The sequence below is a fragment of the Diabrotica virgifera genome, chromosome 6, assembly GCF_917563875.1.
Source record: "Diabrotica virgifera virgifera chromosome 6, PGI_DIABVI_V3a".
NCBI lineage: Eukaryota > Metazoa > Arthropoda > Insecta > Coleoptera > Chrysomelidae > Diabrotica > Diabrotica virgifera.
In genome coordinates this window covers 188,552,236-188,572,048 of record NC_065448.1, presented here as the reverse complement: position 1 = coordinate 188,572,048, position 19,813 = coordinate 188,552,236, and the positions used below count along the sequence as shown (strand labels likewise).

At 34.1% G+C, this 19,813-nt stretch overlaps 1 protein-coding gene across 1 annotated transcript in view; it reads left to right on the top strand.

Moving 5' to 3' along the window:
* The window catches only part of LOC114328049 (uncharacterized), a 101,803-nt gene extending 82,424 nt beyond the window's left edge, over nt 1-19,379 (top strand). The window contains exons 5-6 of the mRNA XM_028276792.2: nt 10,230-10,424; nt 18,024-19,379. Coding sequence (XP_028132593.2) covers nt 10,230-10,424; nt 18,024-18,280 — 452 coding nt within the window. The 3' untranslated portion in view covers nt 18,281-19,379. The remainder of the gene's footprint in view (nt 1-10,229; nt 10,425-18,023) is intronic.
* The last annotated feature ends 434 nt before the right edge of the window (nt 19,380-19,813 follow it).

Here is a 19,813-nt window from a genome sequence, read left to right as displayed (position 1 = left end):
GTTCTTTCTATCTACTTTTACGATTCACCACCGAACCACACCGAACAGCGAACAGCTGTTCGGTCATCGGTAGCCGGGGGTAGGTATACCAACTTTTCGTGATTCTCTTTCTCGCTCAAACTTGTACTGATTCTACATAAGGTTCTCTTTTTAGGCAACTTAATATTTTCTTCCTTGTATAACGTCTAAGAAATAACTTAACTCATAACGGGGGATGATCCATCACATGGAATTTACGTTTTAAATTATGGAGTTAGTAATATGCCATAGTTATCATAACTTTAACGCAAACGTTAAAAATAACTTCGATAATTCATCACAGGGCTGAATGTTGGGTATTTCAGAAATAAAAATATGACTGCGATTAGGCCCGCCGCAAATTGAACCTAAGCCAGACACAACCTGCGCCGGCGAACTGCGTAGACAGTTCTGCGCATCCTACTATCAGTTCATTCGTTCGCAGGTCAAGCTTGGGAACGTTTGTCATCGGCGTACAGTTTTCTTGGGTCGTGGGACGCGTGACTCATTGCCAGATATTTATTTTTATTTGTTTTTGTTTGCGAGATGGACATACCTGAAATGAATACCGATGGTATTACCTACAGTCGGAAAAATGAAAGAATACCCATGAACGATCACATCAATCACATATTTTGTATTTGCTGTTTTTTTTTTCTTTTTCACAAATATCAAACGAGAGAGATAGATTATTAATAATCTGAATAATATGTGATTGATGTGATCGTTAATGGGTATTCTTTAATTTTTCCAACTGTAAGTACAATTTATTGTGATAAATAAAAATATTAGCATAGCCAAAACCCCGAGTGAAAACTGCTTTGTTTTCATCATTAAATTCTGATAACTTTTGGTAGACTAAATAAGCTTATACTAAATAATGTTGGTAGACGAAATTAATAATCAAAGTTATGCCTTTACAAAAACACATTATTAGAAAATATTCATGTTACTTAAAACCGTGATCGATAAAAATATCGTATTACCCTCAAATTCAACTTGTCGGCATATTACATGTTTGTTTATTGCAGAAAGTGATATTTTTTTATGACCGATCAGTAGAGGAGGGATTATGAACTATGACCTGCAGTAATTGTAAATGATGGTGATCCGAGCAGTAAATTGAGGAATATGAGTTATGACCGAGCAGTAGGAGAGAGATTATTTTAAATATGTAGGTTTTATGTGCAGAAATAAAATACTCAGTGTAAGATATCTTTTTATGCACCCGCTTATGATCAAATTTGATGTTTTTGAAAGTCATACCGCTACGACTACTAGGGACGTGTAAGATATTTTTAAAATGTTACTAGTTACAAGTACGGAAATACCGATTTTAACTTTCCTACTCAATTCAGTACAAGAATAAGATACATCAGTATTTTGTAATAAATATTTGTACTCAGTACCACTGAGAACCGGTATCAAAAGTAACCGTTACATGTCCTCACTGATTTTGCCCGTCTCTATTCGTTACAGCGACAGCCAACGGTTCGGTTGGGTTGTGATCAGGTTGTGATCAATATGCGGTGCGCTAAAAAAATAACTGCACGGGTCACCCGTCCCTCCGGCGCAGGTTGTGTCTCGCTTAGGTTCAATTTGCGGCGGGCCTTAGATGAACATTTATGGTCTTTCAAGACTATACCTAATTAAATATATCCCGATAGCCAATTAGCTATCGAAATCTTACAGCTTTGCCAAAAAGGCACCAAAGCGTATAATCGTAAAGACTATATATACATTAAAATTCTTAGGAGAGACTGTATCGAGAAGTATCACCGAGCCCCAAGATCTGATTTCTTGCCGTAGTGCTCCCCAAATGCGGATCAGATACATCAGCATATTCCAATTAAAGCTACAGATTAATTTTTACAATGCTGCGTTAGCTTTTTAGTTATCTGTACACAGAAGCAAGATTCAGTCTAACGTACTTCCACTAGACCCATTTCGGTAGTCAAGCGAAATGAGGTCGACCACCTGTACAGGCGGCTGCACAATTGACCGGGAACGGGAACGGGAACGGAAACGGGAACGAGAACGGAAACTGAAAGCATCAGCAGATTCACAATTAAATGGTAAACAGCTGTTTTGTGTCACTGTCACTTGTGCTATTAATTATTTTTCTTCTGAAAATAAATTTTGTGGAACGATATTTTTCTAATTTTATTAAAAGAACATGTCTGTTAACTCTAAAAATATGGATTTATTTGATGACGAGCTTTTAATATTTTCGTTTTTTATGATCTTGGAACTAATTTACACAATATGTGTACAATCGCAAAGGTTTGTCAGCATAAAGATAAAAAGCATATCATTCAAATATTTATATTATTATTGTATCTAATTACCATATAAGTACGTACTATGATCTACATCAATCATACGGATGAGGACATTTTTCCAATAAAGAAATCAATCGTTCGTCATTTATTTTAATGCAAAATGTATAAAAATTGTCACTAAAACTTGGTCACACACTTCTAATAACAAATTTTTATTGGGCATTTGACAGTATTTTTAATACTGCCTTCTGATTGGTTCCGGGAATACAACGGGAACGAGAAAGTTAAAACATGGTCAACTTTCCCGTTCCCGTTACCGGACAGCTTCTCGTTCTCGGTTATTGTGCATCTACAACATTAATTTACGTAGAGGTTAACTTTTTTCCCGTTCCCGTTTCCGTTCTCGTTCCCGTTCCCGGGCAATTGTGCAGCCGCCTTACCTCTTAGCTATTCGACTGACACTTTATGTAATTAATCACCAATAACTGGTATCACCTACGAAATAGTCTTTATAGTATTTATGTACTATCAAAAATTCTTTAAAAGAATAAACAATCAAACTGTGATTGACGCACTCTCAAGAAAATTGACCTCGATAGAAAGGATCTCCAGAATATTCAAAATATTATTTTAAATAAAAAGCTATAGATCATCAACTACTTGTCAACTCAAGAAATGTAAATAACAAGAGGTGTACGCCAGGTCGGTCTTTTATCTATTCTACTATTCAATATAATATATGGAGAATACATTTCAAATACCGTTTCACAAACAAGCCAAAAGGGATAAAAATGCATGGAACACATTTCAACAACATACGTTATGATGATGATTGTCGTACTCACAGTTACAGTATTTTAGTTAAGAATTTCTAAATAATGTCGAAAAATTAAGACAATTATTTGGCTTTAAAATAAAATACTTATTAAAGAAAGTTTATGATTATGGGCAGACGATAATATATAAGCAGGCTGAAATATAAATATATAGTAAACAATTAAGTAAAAAACAGAAGTAGGTTATCTATTGTTTAAATTCCGACGACCGGTTTCGCTGTCTACAATATGCAGAGCATCATCAGGTCAACGGTTCTTCTCTGTTTCAATTATGTAATAAAGCAATTTTCCTTTCTTACTTTCAATTAACTTTTTCAATTGATTCTGATATTATTATTTTTTCACTTATTTTTCCCGACTCCACAACTGAAGCTATTGGTTTCTTTCTTTTCTTTTCAGTTCTGGTTTTTTCAGTTTCATGTTCTAAATCCCATCCTATTATCATATGACTGCTGATATAATCATTTAGTTGTTTTTAACTATTTTTTTCCTGTTTACAACCACTGCCCCTAGCTTAAGATCATCTAGGAGCAATAACCTTAACATTTTGGTTATAATTGCATAACCAGGGTTAACACCAATTTCAGTTATTAACTCTTTTGATCCAAATGTTGTCAGTCTTACAATCATTAACACATAAATAAATAAAAATATTTTAATAAATAAAAATAAAACATTAAGACCGTTACATATTAAAAATTAAATAGATGACATTACTTTTTATTCCATTTCACAAATAAAATATAAAACGCAGATTTGTTGGCTGTCTCTCGTCATTTTTCTCTCTACCCTCAAGAACTTACCCATATACTTGTTAACCTATGTAGCATTGTCCGTACATCCAATCAAATCCCCATTAGCATAATTTGAGCAAAAATCATATTATTGAAAATTGTAATAGAAATAACTCCTTGTAACGGCATACTTTAGTTTACTGGTAACCGTTGACCTGATGATGCTCTACATATTGTAGAGAGCGAAACCGGTCGTCGGAAGTAAAACAGTAAATGATTGCGAGTACGTCGGTTTTTTCATCATCATCATCATACAACCTCTTCTATCCACTGCTGGACATAGGTCTCTCCCGTTCTTCGCCACTCTTCACGGTTCTGTGCTTCTTGTTGCCATTTCTTGGATATTCGGTTTATGTCGTCCATCCAGCGTGTTGGTGGTTGTCCTCTGCTGCGTTTGTCTTCTCTTGGGCGCCAGTCAATTAGTTTTCTGGTCCATCTTGAGTCTTTCAGCCGCGCTATGTGACCTGCTCAATTCCATTTCAGCTTGGCTATACGTTCAATGACATCAGTGATACCTGTTCTTTTCCTTAAGTCTTGGTTCCTTATTTTGTCTTTTTTTGTCACGCCGAGAATCGATCTTTCCATGCGCCTTTGTGCCACTCGCATTTTTAGTGCTGTTGTTTTTGTGAGCGTGAGAGTTTCTGCTCCGTATGTCATAATAGGAAGAACGCATTGGTCAAGTGTCTTCCATTTCATAGCTGTCGGGATGTTGCTCTTAAAGATGTCTCTATGTAAACCATACGCCGCCCAAGCAAGTGTTATTCGTCGTTGAAATTCGCAAGTCTGATTATCCTTGCCTATTCTGATTTAATGACCGAGATATATGTACTTTTCTGTCAATTCTATCACTTGATTTTGGATGGTTAGGTGTTCGCTGGGAACTAAATTTGTCATAAACTTGGTCTTACTGATGTTCATTTTCAGACCTATTATTGAAGATACGTTTTCTGATTCTAGTAGCATTTGTTGTGCTTCACCCAAATCTTCGGTAATAAGTACTATATCGTCGGCAAAACGCAGATGATTGAGCATTTCTCCATCTATTTTCATTCCTCTATTTTCCCACTTTAGCATTTTAAAGGCGTATTCGAGGACGGCTATAAATAATTTAGGTGAGAGAGTGTCGCCCTGTCTCACACCTTGCTTGATATGAATTTCTGTGGTAGTATCATGTAGTTTTAAACGCATTGTGGCGTTTTGGTATAATGTTTGCACTAACTTTGTAAACCGGTAATCGGGTTTGTAAACCGTCGGTTTTCTACTTCATTCAAAATGAACCCGTATGCAACCCATTCAACATAATATAGTAAACATTTGAAACGATTTGACAAGCTAAAACATCATGGATGTACTAGAGATAAACTGGAGATCAATTTGTAAATAAAAGTAAGAACGACAATGGAAAGATCAGCAATGGTTAATGTACAAGCTATTGATCACAGTTGCCATGGAGAGACTGAAGTATTTTGTATAAGTCAAAACAATATTTGACGTTTGCTCACAAAAGTGGTGTAACAATTATATTAATGATGGTTTTAAGTGCTCAAGAAAACTCATTTATTGTTGAGACCTATTTTCGCTCATACGGAGCAGGGCGAAATGATGGGCCTAGTTTAAAATTTGTTTCCACTAGGTTTGAAGAACGTTTCAACAAACGATCTCCTACAAAGCGCAGCATGTTGTTGCTTGTAATGAAATTTAGACGTACTGGTCCCATACTTACCCAACAAAAAGGAAGATCTGGAAGGAGGAAAACCTCTAGGGACAACTACAATATGGGAAGGATTCTTGATAAAATCTTGGCTTCTTGTGAGAAAAGTCAACAGCGAATTTCAAAAGAGCTTGCTTTAAGTAAGTTTACTGTCCACCGAGCAGCAAAGGAGTTGGGAGCTTTTTCTTGTCGCATTCAAGTGGTTAATAAACTAAGGGTGGCTGATAAACGCGAAAGAGTTGAATACTGCGGGAGAACATTGAGAATGGTTTACGATAACGAAAGTTTTCTCATGAATATTTGGTCCTCAGATGAAAGCCATATAACATTGAGTGGATATATTAATAAACAAACAACACGATTTTTGAGATTTGAAAAGCCACAAGAGTTTATTGAGAGACCTCATTATAGTGAAAAGTGACAGTGTGGTGCGCCATATCAAGTCATGGGATAATTGGTTCATACTTTTTAGAGGAAAATGGCAGAAGTGTAACTGCTAATCAGCAGCGGTACAGAGAACTCATTGTAACACCTTTTTACCAAGATCTTCGCCGGTTTTGCCGTGCTAGAAATTTACCATTCCGCTCACAGTGGTTTCAACAAGAGGGGACCACAGCGTATACTGCGGCAGAAAATTTAGCTTTGCTGCGACGCTACTTCCCAGGGCGTCTTATATCATGACGAAGTGACTACCCCTATCCATCTAATTCACCCGATCTTACACCACCTGATGCGTATTTGTGGGGGATTCTTAAAGAAAAGATTTACAGGGATCCAATTTCGCATGATCTTAACACATTAAAAGATAACATTCGTCGAGTTATGAATGAAATTTCAAGTAATGTTTGTAAGGTAATGATTAACAATCTTCAAGAGCGATGTGAAAAATGTATGGTAATCTAAGGAGGACATACTTAACACATAATGTTTACTTAATATAATGTTAGCACTCTAGAGACATAAGTTATAAATTATTTAATTGTTTAATTATATATTTCATTTTCAGTATACTTTATTTTGGGGCATACTGTATGACAGACGGACATTTTTCTAAGCCTAAGATTCTGCATAGTGAAATGTTATACATATTAGAACATAAGCGACCGAAACATGCACCCTCAAATTATGATAATAACAATATAATAAATCAGCAGCATTTCTAATGCTTCGATGCATAGAATCATGTGGACATTGTTTAAACTTCTGGGTATCTAATGGGTTGATTAAAGTGACAAACGAGGAATTGCTAAAAAGAGCTATAACTAATGCATTTAAACCATAAAACAACCAAGAAGTTTCCTATTTGACTAAAGAAGTGATAAATATGAGACATTAAGATTAACCTTTAACTACGGGCGCCCAACCATGAATCTCAAATACGGGCGCGGTGTACTCTATTCACCAGTTACATGTAGCTACAGAAACAACATTTCTTTAATAATTAGAACTATATTAAATTGCACAACTTGTGTTTAATCAATAATTAGTTATTATATAATGAAAAAATAAAACTAAAAAATAATTCAAAATGGTAAACCAGTGAGAAAAAACGAAAACAGTAATTTATTACATATTGAAACACCAACCTAAAAAAATATGTGAAATTTTTTAAAATTTTAACATTGTAGAAAAATAAACACATACGAGTCTTTATTCACTTTCGTCTTCTTCCTGGTTATTTGAGTTATTACACTCAGGACAAATAATGGTGGAATGTTCTTTGCAAACCCTTCTCCTGCATGTCTGACACGAAATGGTTGTCACTCTATTTTTACGCCTTCCGCAGCAATAGCACTTTCCTCGTATTTTTGCTGGTGGTTCTTCTTCTTCTTGTTCCACTACAGTAGCTTTATATTTCTTCAGGAATAGTTTTAAATCTAAGGGCAAACTCAAAGGTTTCTGAAAGGTGTGGTCTCAACAAAGATAAAGATAATTCCTTTAAAACTATCCTTCTATATTTTTGAGGATTGTTTATATTTGCAGCATTATACAGGATTTGGCTGTTAATTCCTGCGATGTTTAGGAGCTGAAAAAATTTAACCATCGGCCACCTTTGCGTTCTCCTTGATACCGAGTATGTACCGCGCATTTTATCTACTGTGTCGACACCTCCTTTGTGAGAATTATAATCTAAAATTATATTTGGCTTTTTTTTCTCCGGATCTACTGCAGAATCATTATGCATGGTTGATATCAATGGCACAGCTTTATTTTTTGCAGGGATATATGACACTCTAGTTACCTCTTTTTGAAATCCGAAAAGGGACGATCCAACTTCTCTTTCTTTATGTGGTAGGAACTCCAACGGCAGCTCCAGTTTATTTTTCTTTAGTGTTACAACCATTTTTACTTTATCTTTCAAAAGATCATTGGCCAAATGAGTAACTTGTGTACCAATTATCAAATGTCAAGTTCCGGTTTTTCCCTTTCTAGTCTTGAAGTAAACGATGTACAATATCAGCAGGTTTATTTGATTTGTTGTAAGGTCCTTGTGGCTGATTACCACAATACACCTCTAAATTTGTACCATAAAATGTCTGGGCATCACACAATACAAATACTTTTAACCCATACTTTGCAGGCTTGGACGGGATATATTGAATAAAACTGCATCTACCTCTGAAAGGTATTAACATTTCGTCAATTGTTACTTCTTCTCCTAAACAGTAGTTATTGTTGCAGTTCTCCACAAAACGATCCAGTGTAACTCGAATAGCAGCAAGCTTATCAGTTTCCTTGCGTATCCCTCTACTATTTTTGTCATCAAATCTTAGAGCAGCAAGCAAAAATAAAAATTGATCAGCGCTCATGCACGCTCTAAATATTTCTGAGCCGGTTCCGTCTTTAGTCCACAATTTAAGAAAATGTGTATGGTTTTGCTTTTTAGTTCCTGCAAGAAGCAGTAGTCCGATAAATGCCATAATTTCTGTTTTTGTTATGTCTTTAGCCCGTCTCGGCCGGTTATACTTTATTCGCAATTTTCACGTTTGTACACTCAAGTATATTTATTTTCAATAATGTCGTCACTAAAAATTTTTTCGAAAGCACTTCTCTCATTGGTAATATCTCTAGCACTCAGCTTTGGCCCAGGAAGTATTTTTACAATATTTTTGCTGGAAGTTTTGCTAAATTTGCTCACCACTGAATTTTTATACCACTTTGTTTGTTTACCTTTCGCTATAAAATACTCATCTCCATCGCTTTCTAAACTCTCACCATCGCTCTCGTTATCTGAATCAGAAGACTCTTTATCATTTAGTTCTATCTCCGTAAGTTCTATCTCCGTGTTCCGTAAGTTCTATCTCCGAGTTCTATCTCCGTGTTATAATCGTTGTCTTCCGTAATTTCTTCCTCTTCTTCTGACGAACTAGCATCCTCTTCTCCCCTAACTTTTTCCTCAGGTTTTTCTTCGAACAATGCTTTAGCCATAGCTCTAAGCTCATCTTGTGTGAGACTTTTAGGGTTCCTAACACGCACTCGATCCCTATAAAAAATATTTCTTCTAAGTTTCCATTTCACATATTTGTATAAAAAGTACAATGTAACATTTACTACACAGAAAATAACTCGTTTGCAGGTAACTTAAAGTTTAACATTCGTTAAATTTACTTACATAACTATGTGCGTGGTGTACTGAAGGCACCGTTCGGGAACTCACTTTGATATTTTTTATCACAACTCAACTATTCGATCAAAAATCATGTATCGACTGTAACAGACAATGGTTGATACTATACTGATAGGTTACGTCGAGCGCCGTAAACGCAGAAAATAGTTTTAAGAAACGGCAACCAACTTAACACGCATGGTGTACTGTGTACACCGTAGCCCGTAGTTAAAGGTTAATTTTAATACGTAGAATCGAATGAAGAAAAACCACAAGGAGTTTGTGACTGTGATAATTAGAATTGCAAGTTGTTAGACATTTTGGAATTATCTATGGGATTCAGTAGATAGAGAGCCTGTAAAGTATAATAGGCTCTACAGAAAAACATTCATTTTCAATTTTGACTTTTTTATATGTTTTTATGGAAGTGTTAATCTCTTTCTCGTAGGCAATTTTCAATGCGTCACAGTTTTTCGATTTCTTTCTAACGCATTAAGTTGGAATTGACAGAAAAAAGCGTACTTCCGTGATTACAGTAATTTTTAACATTTATTCTAGCTATTCATAGATGGAGCTATAATCGAACAAAAAATGTTTTACGAATTATATACACGCCTATAATCTGTACAATTTATAAGACAATACAAATCAAAGAAAATACCATTTTATAAATGCAATAAACACAATTGATTTGTTTTTATACCAAATTGCAAATAAAAGGGTTATACTGCAATACCCTTTTCATATTTGGCTGATTACGATTCTCACAACTGTCACTGTCAGATTTAACTAAAATGTCATGTTATAAATGTGTATTATCACGGAATTACCTTTTTTTCTCTCACTTGTGACGCACTGAAAAACACCTGTGAAAAGGACCATATCTGGTATTTTATCGACTCTATAAAAATCAGCTAATATTTATATTTCAAACAAGATATTATACCTACGTGCATGTATATTATTTTTTTATAATTTTAGAAAGAAAACAGTTGAAGAAGCTCTTCATTCCACTACTTCTGGTTTTGAAATTGTTTAAACTTAAGTTGCTGCTTTTCCTTCCGCTAATTTTGGGACTAGCTTCATTCAAGAAACTACTCGGCTTCCTTGCACTTATTATTCCAGGAGCAATTGCATTCTTCAATTTCTGCAAGCCAATTCTGAAACAAAATGGAGGTAAGCAACTTAGCAGCAGTAACTCCACTGATGGAATATTTATATAATAAGAATAAATAACAACTACTGAAACACTACTTATTAATATTAATGCAGCGTTTCAATATATCTCAAAATATATCTTAAGATACCTTAAAATATCTCAATAAATATATTTCAAGGTATATCCAGATATCTCAAAATAAATCAAGAAAGATATTTTAATATATCTCAAGATATTTCACTGTATATCACCATATTTCAAAATATCTCAATATATCTCAAAATACCTCAAGATACCTCAAAATATCTCATGATATTTCAAGATATCTTATGATATCTGTGGTAGAAAGGTAATAGAGAAAAAGTTCCCGCCGACTCTGTGACGAGCATGAGAATTGTGCTTTATTGAGTAACCACAAGTGCTCGGATAAATATGGAAAATATCGATATACTTTGGTTATTGTATTTGGAATTTTATCTTAAATATCTTGATAGGGAAAATGGTTGACTATGAGATCTTGAGATTTGAATTTGATTACTAAAGTCAGTGAAAGACTCCTCATATTTTAGAAAATCCCCATATCCCAAATCGTCCACTAGTCGACTTATGTCTGAATATAATAAGCACATTTGGTAAAAATAAACGAGAGAAGCGGTTAAAGCCTAGCTCGGACGCTGTTATCTGCCTAAACCTAAGAAATCGCAGACTATATAAGACCCTCATCCTGCATATTCCGCTATATTCCTAAGCTGCAGAAGTAACATACACTCCTTGCCAAAAAAATCGGGACACCTTAAAAATGGGTAATTTTGATGTCTCGAATCTCCTAAACCTGTTGTCCGATTTTAGTGATTTTTTAAATATGTTATAGCTCGTAACACCCTGTAGAATATTCTAGCAATTAAAACATATTGAAATTAAAGCTAAATTGTAGCCTTAGCCTTTCTTAACATCTTGCTTTTTGACTCATTCACTTATGTTGGATAATGAAAGAGTTAGGTACTTTGACAACTAGCCATGTTCTTCATCAATACAGGGTGTTTCTAAATAAGTGCGACAAACTTTAAGGAGTAATTCTGCGTGAAAAAATAATGACCGTTTGATTTATAAACATATGTCTGCAAATGCTTCGTTTCCGAGATACCGGATGTTGAATTTTTTCTTACACATTGACGATTTATTTATTGCTCTAAAACCGGTTGAGATATGAAAATGAAATTTGGTGGGTTTTAAGAAGCAGTCATTGCGCATTTTTTGACATACATGTATTTTAAATTCACCATTGGCGTGCATACGGGTCATATTACCCGAACACATTACCTGTATGCACGCCAATGGCGAATATAAAATTTTTAGTTGTATGTTAAAAATGTGAAATAATCCTACCTTAATCTTAAAACCTACCAAATTTCGTTTGCATGTCTCAACCGGTTTTAGAGCAATAAATAAATCGTCAGTTTGTAAGAAAAAAATAAATATCCCGTATCTCGGAAACGAAGCATTTGCAGACATATGTTTATAAATCAAACGGTCATTATTTTTTTCACGCAGAATTACTGCTTATAGTTTGTCGCACTTATTTAGAAACACCCTTTATTGATGAAGAACATGGCTAGTTGTCAAAGTACCTAACTTTTTCATTATCCAACATAAGTGAATGAGTCAAAAAGCAAAATGTTAAGAAAGGCTATGGCTACAATTCAGGAGCTTGGAAGAGTAACCCACATAACAATTTCATGTTCTTAGTATATTCATAGAACATACTTTTCAGAAAAAGTATATGCTGAGAATATGCGTAATTACCATTGGGAATGTGCAGAGCAGATGCTGAGTATATACTACATTACAGTACTTAAACGTTCTATGTATATACTTAGAATGTACTACCGCACTTCTTTTCAGTATATACCAAGAACATCCGTTTTAGAACATTCTAAGGAGGTGCTGTAAACCTTCTATTTATATACTTAGAATGTACTACCGCACATCTTTTTAGTATATAGGAAGAATGCACTTTTTAATATATGGGAAGAATATTCCAAGGAAGTGCTATATATTGCTCAGAAGTATGTTTTCAGCATCACCGAATCTCATCCTAGGTTCTACTTTCTACTAAATTTATATATTATATATGAGAATGTAGTTTGTACATTCTACAGTATTACTTAAAAAGTAAATATGAAATATATAAATTTTTGTTAGTTATATAAATATTATATAGGTAAGTAGGTATATATATTTAGGTATATATTATATTTAGTTTATTTGCATATAAAAATAAAAATGCTGAATATACCTATATAGTACCCAAATATATATTATTATGTAAAATATGTATGTAAATAACTAAAATTTATATGTTGTTTATATGTACCTATATACATACTTACTATTTAAGTAATATTGAAGTACCAAAATGAATTTTTTGTTTGTAAGTTGACCGCAAACAAAATAAATAGGTTAATTATGCATGTTCCTATTCCTTGTAGAAATACTCGGTCTTCCTCATAACACAGCACAGACCAAAATACACATCCCGCATAGACAGTGATAGTGTTGAGTGTAGATACAAATACAAATGCCAAATGCCTTGCCTAACTGTTTTTCATATTTTGTATTTTGCCTTTGTTCCCAACCCCTTACCCCTTATGCAGGTATGAAGCGGTCGTTTCCTCTTTGTTTGTGGGTTTTCGCTCAGCTTATCTGAATGTCAATTCCATATAAAAATAAAATTCTAAGAATACTCATGATAAACTTATTAAACCAAAATAGTAAATGCATTTCAATTATGAAAGTGAAACGAGAATTTCTCCTTTTTCGTTAATACAATTAATTTTTAAACATTTTTACCATACAATTAAAACAATTTTAAATAATGAATTCGGTAGTTCAATAGTACTGCCTACATACATATATTTTTAAATTTTATTAATTATTCATAACGAAGTTGATAATCTGTTAGCCTATATATATATATATATATATATATATATATATATATATATATATATATATATATATATATATATATATATATATATATATATATATATATATATATATATATATATATATAGGCTAACATTATTCTTCCTATCCATACACATATTCCTTTTAAGATATTTTAAAAGTACTTATAAGTATGTGTCAAGTATACACTTTTATGTAATATTCGATAAAGGTATATTCTAAGAATAAACTTTTTTGAATATTCCGAGATACTACTTACACGAATGTACTCAGTATATTCGGTACGAGGATATTCCTTAAAGTATATGCAAAGAACATGAAATTTAGAATGTTTTTTATGGTATATGCTACGCTTGTACTACGCATATACTAAAAAGAATATACTCCGACGAATGTTGGTAGTATATGCTTTGAACATGATGCGAACATCATTGTTATGTGGGAAGGGCGAACTACAAAAAACATGTTTCGGTAAAACCGAGTTAAAGTGTACAAACATGTTAGAATAGTATAAGGGCGAACAACTAAAGCTACAGAAACACTGGCGGCTTATAGAGGAGAATCCGTGAACGGAAATGTAATGAAAGCCTGTGGGTTCGCCCTTGCTCTTCTAGATGATTATGCAGTTCAGTTTCGGACATGGATGGATTGGTATATTATTTCTTACAGAATTTTAGGGATATCAAGGGCGAAACAGACTGTTATAATTTACAGACCCATTCTTTAAAAGTATGTGAGGAGGATAAGACTGTTTTTGAAACAACCATTTTTCGAGTTCGCCCTTACTCTTCCAAGCTCCTGAATTGAGCTTTAATTTCAATATTTTTAAATGTTAGAATATTCCACAGGGTGTTACGAACTTTAAGGAAAAAACACAGTATTATTGTTACACCCGGGATACAATGACATTTACCTGTTCAGTAACACTGTTACTACATCCATATTCTTAGAGAATAAGGCTATAACATATTTAAAAAATCACTAAAATCGGACAACAGGTTTAGGATATTCGAGACATCAAAAATGACCCATTTTTAAGGTGTCCCGATTTTTTTGGCCATGACTGTACAATGTACAAACATAATAACACTGGTTGAATGTGTGTGCTTAGTACGTTTTATAAAAAGATTAAAGCTCCCCAAAAAGTGTTCCAGTAGTTTTGCAAAGCACCGTATTATTAATATGCTCAGATGGTTTTCCTGAGAAAATACATTGCCTGTAAATTCATCAAATTGTTTTGTTTTAAACTGTTTTATTTGCGCTTGTGGTGTCAGTCTCATTATAGATTGTCGTTAATCAAATACAGGTCTTTTATGCGGTCATTATAACGCTTTAATTATAATGTAAAGTCCTTCGTATGCAGCTTCTCGTAGCTAGCTTTGTGTAATCAATAGAATATTCATAATGCTCTATCGGTCAATGCAAGACTTCAGAAACAATAAGAGCAAAGCGTCTAGTGGCTTTGAGCGCTTTTCCAACAAATTGAAATCTGAAGTAAGATGGGAAAACCAAATGAGATTAGAGAACTCCAGACTGGCTTACAGATATAAGGAATAAGCAATTGTGTTTTTATGTAACTTAGGAGTATTCATCTTAGGTAATAAATAATTTATTTATTAGATACCTAGGTATTTTAATTTATACAGTATCAATTTAAATAAATCAGTTATTAATTTAAAATTTAAATGTAAAATGACGTTTGATATCGTTTTGTTTTATTATATTTGATTTTCATTATCATAAATGCATAATATATTATCAAGATATCTAGATTCATCATCATCATCAACCCGTACGCGTCCACTGCTGGATATAGGTCTCCCTCAGCTCTTTCCATCTTTCTCTGTTTTGTGCGGCTTGCATCCAGTTGCCGACAATACGTTTCAGATCGTCAGCCCATCTGGTTGGTGGTCGTCCTCTGCCCCGTAGTGCTTCTTCTCGTGGCCTCCACTCGACAATACGTTTTGTCCATCGGTTGTCTGACAATCTGACGACGTGTCCTGCCCAATTCCACTTAAGCGACGCGATTATTTCGACGGCGTCCGCTGTTTTTGTTCTACGACGTATTTCTTCCTTTGGGATTCGGTCCCTCAGGGAGACACCCAACATCTGGCGCTCCATAGCCCTTTGAGTTATGCGAATCTTGTTCACTACCTTTTTTGTGAGTGTTAATGTTTCCGCTCCATAAGTGAGTACAGGCAATACACACTGGTCAAAGATTTTCCTTTTCAGGCATATGGGTAAGTCCGATTTAAATGCATAGCTCAGTTTACCAAACGCTGCCCAGCCTAATCCTATGCGACGTGGGAGCTCGCACGTCTGGTTATCTCTTCCCAATCGAATTTCATGTCCCAAGTACTTATAAGATGCAGTCTGCTCAATATTCATTCCATCAAGAACAATATTACGATTTAGCACCAGATTAGTCATTATTTGCGTCTTGTTGATGTTAATCTTTAGTCCGACCTCTAAGGAAGCGTGATATAACTTGTTCAACATTATTATTGCATCATCCATACGATCGGCTATAAGGACGATGTCATCTGCGAATCTCAAATGACTGAGCTTCTCTCCATTTATGTTGATACCATATTCGTTCAGATCTGCCTTCTTAAAACAGTGTTCCAAAAGGGTTGTGAACAGCTTTGGTGAGATGGTGTCTCCTTGCCGTACTCCTCGCTGTATACAGAATTTATTTGTTTGTAGATCAGATAGTCTTACGCTAGCCGTTGCGTTGTGGTAGAGATATTTTATCATGTTAGTATAGCGATAATCTATTCGGCATTCTGTCAATGCTTTTAACATTTTCTGCTGGTTTATGGTATCGAACGCTTTCTCGTAGTCCACGAATATCAGTGCCAATGGTTTGTTGTATTCGGCAGACTTCTCGATCAAGTTTTTTATTACCAGTAAGTGGTCGTTAGTGCTGTATCCGGATCTGAAGCCAGCTTGTTCTCTAGGCTGATAGAAGTCTAACTTAGCCTCCAGTCTCTTTTTGATAATTTTTGTGAAAAGCTTATATATGTGTGACAGCAGACTGATAGGACGGTAGTTTTTTAGATCTGTTATGTCACCTTTCTTTTGCAATAAAACAATGACTGCATTGTTCCATTGAGAAGGCGTTTTTCCTTGGTAAATGCATTCGGTGAAAAGTTTGGCCAAACCTGAATAATTTTATTTCCACCTTTTTTGATTGCCTCGATCACTACTCCGTCATCGCCAGGGGATTTATTATTTTTCATTTCTGAAAGTGTCTTTTTAACTTCGTATGGTGTTACTTCTGGCATTAATTCTGATCCCTGGTTTGTGATTTTGGACAGGAGCTGATCTTGCCTTGCGTTGGTGCTCTCATACATTTCGCGATAAAACGATTCGACAACCTTAAGGATTTCGGTTCTATCCGTAGCAATGCTGTTGTCTTTATTTCTTATTCTGTACATATTTTTGTTGCCAATGTTATTCGTATTTCGCCGCAAAACTTTTAAACTTTTGTTTTCTTGAATTATTTGAGTTATTTCTCTTGTATTGTTTTCTCTTATGTCTTTTCGGATTGACCGGTGGATATCTTTATTTAATTTCTTCAGTGTTGTGTAGTTTCTATCTAGATTATCTAGATAGAAAAAGAACAATAAAACAACATAGAACCCAATATCCTCTTTGTAAACTTCAGACAAGCCTTTGAAAGTATTGAAAGAAATAAATTATTTGTTGAAATGAAAAATCAAGATATACTAGCAAATTTAATCAGATTAACAAAAATTACTACGGATGGATCTCGAGCTAAAGTAAGAACAGAGGAAGGTAGCACAAAATTAATTACAATAGACACAGGAGTGCGAAAAGGCGATTCCCTGTCAACCACATTATTCAACATATTACCTAGTAGAAGGAGCAGTCAAGGCCAGCAAAATTAAAGGAACAATAGCCCACTTCTCAACACAAATAGTTGCCATAATGTATATGCTATATTTCTTATGGGAAGAGACAAGGAAAGAAAAGAAGCAGTACCAATCCTCGCAAAGGAAGCACGGAAAAGAGGTCTAGAAATTAACGAAGGAAAAACAAAATGTATACTCTGCCCGAGAAGAGAAGATAGGACGAGAGAAATCCTGACGAGAGATGGCCCTGTATATTTAAAAATATTTTTAAATTATGGTCCTATCTATGCCCCAACTTTTACTTTACTGTATGACGTTAGCGAAACACCTAATATTAAAAAAATAATAAAGCAATAAAATTAATTTTTCCACAACTAATTAGCGACAAAAAACGACAAATTCAGCAGCAACTCGATTTGAATTTGAAACATAATTCGCTGTTGTGATTCGGTAAGATCATATGAAGTTAGCGAAACACTGGATATTAAAAAAAAATAAAAAAAGTGAAAAAATTATTGTTTCCACAACTAATTAGCGGCAAAAAACCCGGCAAATTCCGATTGTGTATTATTTGCGGGAAGTGATTCTTTAAGTTTGTATACATATTTAGCAACTAAAATTAGTCCAATGAAGATGAACAGATGGATCCGAAAACGTTCTAAAAATGTTTTAACCCATTTGTATTTTTAAATTCTAATTCAATTAATATTAATTGCAAAAGAAATATTTACTTCGATATTAAATTTTTTTTTTTTTAAATTTTTACAGGCTCTTTCTTCGGTCCTGTTGGTCCACAATATTCCCCAGCCGGAGTAGCTTACCAACAACATTATTCTCCCAATTATCATCACCAGCAATACAGCGACTATCCTCATCATGGTTACGGATCTGGTGTTCATTTCAGAAACGACGAAGACTCTGCTCAACATTTAGCTTACAATGGTTGGAGGGAATATAGAAGTAAAGATAAAGGAATAGAAGCAGAAGTTACACCTACGAAAAAATCTATCTTACCTGACTCGTAATCTAGTATAAGCAATATTAGTTAGACTAGTTTAGTTTAAGTAGTTGACAAAAATGTAGAGTTAGCGACAAATTGTAAAATAAAGTATAATTTTTTATATCTACAATTTGAGGTATTATCTAAAAAGTATACTTTATTTTGAGATTTTTAAAATTATAATTTTTTATTGATCGACTGAAGTATACATATCGTATTAAGAATACTCTTCCCCACTAAGTTACTTTTTGAAGAGTCACTACATCATTCAATCAGTTCCTAATATGATATAGAGATGGCGCCACTACTAATAAGTTGTATAGTTTAAAAAAATTAACCTTCAAACACCACCTGTCAAAGTTTTACTTAAATATGGGTATTAGGTATTTTGTAACGTATATATGTAGTAGATAATGTGACGTTACTTTTGCTAATCAACTGTTGTTAATGTGAATAAGCCACAATTTTACCAAAAAAATAATTTTATTAACATTTCGAAGCCCAAATCGGGTTTCATTGTCAAAATACAAAATACTACTAAAATAAACAAAAATGTTGTTGCTAAGTAAAAACATTCTTCTAATAATTTATTTAATCTGACTCATTTATATTGGCAATTCAGACGTATATTATACATTTTAAAGTAGAAGACTTAAAAATGATATCGCCAATATTTATGAGTTGTGTTCCTGGGACGACTTTACTAAAAGATAGTTCATTCGATTAAATGAAATCAATCCCAACTCAAGAATATCCGTCAAAAAAAAATTAAAGCATGTGATCTGTCTTTAACTCGCCGTTACACGCGTCTTCTATTGTGTCATGGTTGCACGCGTATGAGCGTCGCCCTCACCTACATCAATTCGACTTATTTCGAGGAAGAATGAATGTCAACATGTATAACTGTAAAATGGGTTGTACTCACATATTATAGAAGGTCTCGTAAACCAATTTTTTTTTATTAATTTAACAAAACAAAAGTAAAAATAATATAGATCAAAAGCAAGTTTTCCTTATTTTCAATTTCAGGAACCCACTGAAGTAATTGACGTTCTTTACGCGAATTCATTTTACTAAAAATACAAATTAAAATTAACAACTATTCTGGAGCTATTTCTTTGTGGCATTTATGTGATTAACTATTAATATTTTGTGTTTTGATAACGACGTCCGAGGTGGATTTCGAAACGTCAATAAAATCAATTTTTAAAGTTAAATTGTGGCTTATTTCTCAATTAGAATAGGTAAATTTAAAAATGGGTTCTTAACCAGTGACGCCCCTAGAATCTTCCTCTGGGGTGGGGGGTGTTGGCTTGGGTACCGAAAGTTTTTTGTATTATTTGTGAAAGACACTTTCCTAGGTTACATTTTCCTACTTTCTTTTATATATATTTCTGTATGCTCTGGGAGGGATTTTAACCCCCCCTCGGTGCGGCACTGTTCCTTACCTAACCTAAACAATAATATTTTAATTAAACCTACCCAAATATTAAACAAAAACCTAAAAGTTTCTTTGAGATAACAGAAACGTGATTTCACCGTGATTGCACGCGCAGTG